The following is a 4202-nucleotide window of genomic DNA, read 5'->3' as shown; positions in this document are numbered from 1 at the left end:
AAGCAAAGTCGAGCCTGATTTGATGGGCCGGATGTAATTTTAAAAGTTATGGAGGAGAAAAATGTAAAAATGTAGTAATTTTAAGTATAAGGGCAAAAAGGGGATTTAAAAAAAGAATAGGATTTTGAAGAGAAGAGGAGAGTAGCCATGTGCTGCCCACGGTCTCCCAAGTCCCATCTCCGAAACCTCTCTCTTCTCTCATATGCTGCCCACATCTCTCTCCCATCTCTCTCCCATCTCTCCTAAATCTCTCCCATCTCCCCACAGCTCTGTATCTCTTCTCTCAAATCCATCTACGGTTCTCTGTCTCTCCCACTATCCTAATCCTAAAATCTCTCTCTCCTAGAATCCTCCACAACCCCTATCTCTCCCATCACCAGGCATTTTGGGCTTTTCTGGGCCAGTTTGGGCCTATTTTGGGCTTCTTTCTTGGGTTTCTCAGGGGGTATGGGTACGATGTTTTCCATTCGTGTCCCGTTATCATCATTGCCAAGGGTAGTGGCAAAATTTCAGTGTCTACAAGGGGTGAGTGTTAATATTTTGCCTAGCTCAGTTTATCATCATTTTGGGTTTGGAGAATTGAAGCCTACAGAGATTATTCTCCAACTTGCTGACTATTCCATTAAAGTGCATAGAGGTTTCATTGAGGATGTGCTAGTTAAAGTAGATGAGCTCTATTTTCCTGTGGATTTCCTAATCCTTAACATGGAATCACCAACTAATGGAAAACCACAGTTGATTATCTTAGGACATCCATTCTTGACTACTGCCAATGCATGCATCAACTGTAGATCAGGTGCAATGGATATTTTCTTTGGTAATAAAAAGCTTCGATTGAACATCTTCAATGCTTCTTTAGGGCCCCAACATGAGGAAGAATGCTTCTCCGTTGATGTTATAGATGAGGTAGTAGCAGAGTGTACACTAGTGACGTTAGCAGATGATCCATTGCAGCAATATCTGACCTTATTTAGAGATGATGATTTCTAAACTGATGCGTATACTGCTGAGGTCAATGCGTTATTAGATGCCCCTACTCCTCTAGACCGTCTCACTCGGGTTGTGCCTAAGAAATCGGGCATCATTGTCATTGAGAAAGACCAGGGTGACAAGGTCCCTACTCGTACAACCATAGGTTGGCGGGTATGCATTGATTATAGGCAACTGAACTCTGTCACCCACAAGGACCACTTCCCTCTCCCTTTCATAGACCAAATACTTGAGAAATTAGCAGACCAAAGCAATTATTGTTTCCTAGATGGCTATTCAGGTTATAATCAGGTATTTGTGTGCCCAGAGGACCAATAAAAGACCACTTTCACATGCCCCTATGGTACATTTTCTTTTAGGCGGATGCCCTTTGGTTTGTGTAATGCACCCGCCACCTTCCAGATATGCATGATGTCTATCTTTTCTGACATGGTGGGGGAGTTTATCGAAGTTTTCATGGATGATTTCTCTATATTTGGCTCCTCCTTTGATGACTATCTCTCTATGTTGACTAAAATTTTGAAACGTTGCATGGAGACAAATCTGATTTTGAGTTGGGAGAAGAGCCATTTCATAGTTCAACAAGGGATTGTGCTTGGTTACATTGTGTCTCAATGTGGGATAGAGGTTGATAGGGCTAAAGTTAATTGGATTGCCAATCTCCTACCCCCCCCCCCACTTCTGTTCAGCAGGTCCATTCCTTTCTAAGCTATGCAGGCTTTTAATGACGGTTCATTAAGGATTTCAGCCATATACTAAGACCCTTGTGCAATCTGCTTGCCAAGGATGCACATTTTGTCTTTGATGATGCCTGCCTCCAAGCCTTCAATACCCTTAGAGAGCTTCATTGTCTACAGCACCCATAATCTAGCCCCCAGATTGGTCGCTGCCATTTGATATTATGTGTGATGCATCTGACTATGCGGTTGGAGCTGTGTTAGGATAGAGAGTCGACAAGAAACCCAATCAGAAAGTGTGGCTTTTCAACTCTAAACTACACCTCTTTCCTGGTAAGCTACATTCTCGATGGGATGGTCCCTTTGTTGTCACCCAAATGTCACCCCATAGTGCTATTACCATTCAAAATCCACAAACAGGGCACACTTTTACAGTTAGTGAGCAGCGTCTGAAGCCCTATGTGGATGGTATCATAGATAGGCAGGTCATAGAGTCTGTTGACTTGATTGACCCAATTTATGAGTTTTCTTCAGTTTCCACTCTTTGTCTAGCTGAAGACAGTAAACTTAGCGCTTGTGGGAGGCAACCCACCGTTTTACTTCAGTTTCTATTTTTTCTTAGTTTTTTTGGTTGATAGTAGATAACTATGGCAGGTGCAGGTTGATGGTTATAGCGCTCCATTTCACAAGGTTGTATTGCTTATTCCCTTTGTTTTCTATTGCTATATTCTTTTCACATGCCATTGGGGATAATGTCCTTTAAGTTAGGGAGGGAAGCCATAAATTGATTGGTTGATGTGAGTTGAATGAACCAATGAGAACAACTCTGATTTTTTAATTTTTTTTTCAAATTAGATTCTTCACCTTTAGAGCACTTAAAGTTCTTGTTAAGAGTTGTAGTATGTGATTCTAGAGTTTGTTGATGCTCTCAACAGTTAGTTAAACATAGAACACTATTATTCTTCCATAGTTTGTTAAGTGTCCACACAAAAAAAAATTTCTCATCTTTTGTACGCTAAGAATGATTCGGATGTATCTATGCAAGCTTTAGTTTGTGAAATATATATATATATATATATATGCATTTCATATTTCCTTCTTAGCAAGGTTCTAAAACTCACGTTTGACTAGGTTTCGACCAGTCAAAAAACGAGTTCGTCTCGGTTTCGACCATATCTCGATCGAAACTTGGGACTTTCTCTATGCTAACTCGAACCTTGGTTTCGAGGCCCAGAAGTTATTTTTTTGCCCTGATTCTTGTTGTGCTGCCTATTTTTGACATTTTAAACTCAATCCATACATTAGTTTCACATAGAGAACACTAAAAATATTACTTGTGGTTTTGATCCAAGTTTGATACTGTATATTGTTCTTAGACATGGTATCAAATAAAGTTTGACCGGAACATAACTCCTTTAATATAAATGAGATTTAAGCAATCTTGAATTTGTTAGAAAGCTTTGTTTTGATAGCTTTCCAATAAGTCTAAGATTGCTTAAATCTAATTTATATTGAAGGAGTTATGTACTGGTTAAACCTAATATGGTGTGAGTGAATACTGTCAAAATCGCTCTGAATGAAAATATTTTTTTGGACATCAAAATAAATGAATATTTTACCGCACTTTTGGTTTTTAGCAATGTTTTACTATATTAAGATTTATGGAATTTTTAGACTTGAAAAAAATCCCAACATTATAAAGTTAAAAATTGCACCAACCGTCGAAAATCCACTTTTTATTCTTGAACTGGAGAATTGACTTTTTTTCCTTTTGAAATTTGATCTTTTAACTATTTTTATTGGATTTAAATAAGGGGTATTTGCTTATTTATGAATAATATCTCAAGTAAATGAAATACAAATACAAAAACATTTACTTAAATGATATTAGACAAAACTAAGTGTCTGTCCTGGTATTCGACCTAGTTTTCGACATAAATACCTGTCTGTCCTAGTTTCGAGTCAATTTTCCCCTAGTTTCGATGGGCATATGTGTCAAAACCACTGAAATATGATTGAAACTGGTCGAAACCATCGAAACCTAGCCAAATCCAGGGATTTTATAAAATCCCCCTTTAACTCGTCCTAGAAACCTGGGAAACCGAGTTAACTTGGTGGTTTCGACAGGTTTCGATCGAGTTTTTGTTCCATGCTTCTTAGTAACCGAGCCTTTTTGCCACAAGCATTGAGTTTCGCGTCCAACAATTGGAATGTCTCGGAAAAAAAAAAAACGATGAAAGCAAATTCACTCTTTGGTCCAGTCTTGGCTTGTAGCCTATTTGGTTCGAGTAAGTAAGCCCGATGGGTGTTTTACACCTAATTCTTTAAAGTCATCTGGTTTGAGAGGAATTGGCCTAAAGCTCATTACAAGGGCCACCTAGAAAGCATAAGAGGTCAAGACATTGCACGGACTGAGTAGCATGTGCTAAAAAGAAAAAAAATAAAGTGCTGATATGGTTGCATATGACAAAAGAATGGACTTAATTGTTTAGTACCTGGACTCTAAGGTGTAACTTGAGATGAGTAAACTTAAGT

General features: G+C 38.6%; 1 protein-coding gene across 1 annotated transcript; it reads left to right on the top strand.

Moving 5' to 3' along the window:
- Positions 1-456: 456 nt before the first annotated feature.
- Positions 457-990, top strand: LOC122643623. Its single transcript, XM_043837231.1, has one exon. The coding sequence runs from the start codon at positions 457-459 to the stop codon at positions 988-990; it is 534 nt and encodes a 177-aa protein (XP_043693166.1).
- Positions 991-4202: the final 3212 nt, after the last annotated feature.

This window comes from Telopea speciosissima, chromosome 10 (assembly GCF_018873765.1).
Source record: "Telopea speciosissima isolate NSW1024214 ecotype Mountain lineage chromosome 10, Tspe_v1, whole genome shotgun sequence".
Lineage (NCBI taxonomy): Eukaryota > Viridiplantae > Streptophyta > Magnoliopsida > Proteales > Proteaceae > Telopea > Telopea speciosissima.
The sequence above is the reverse complement of the archived record's forward strand: the minus strand, read 5'-3'. Positions and strand labels throughout refer to the sequence as shown.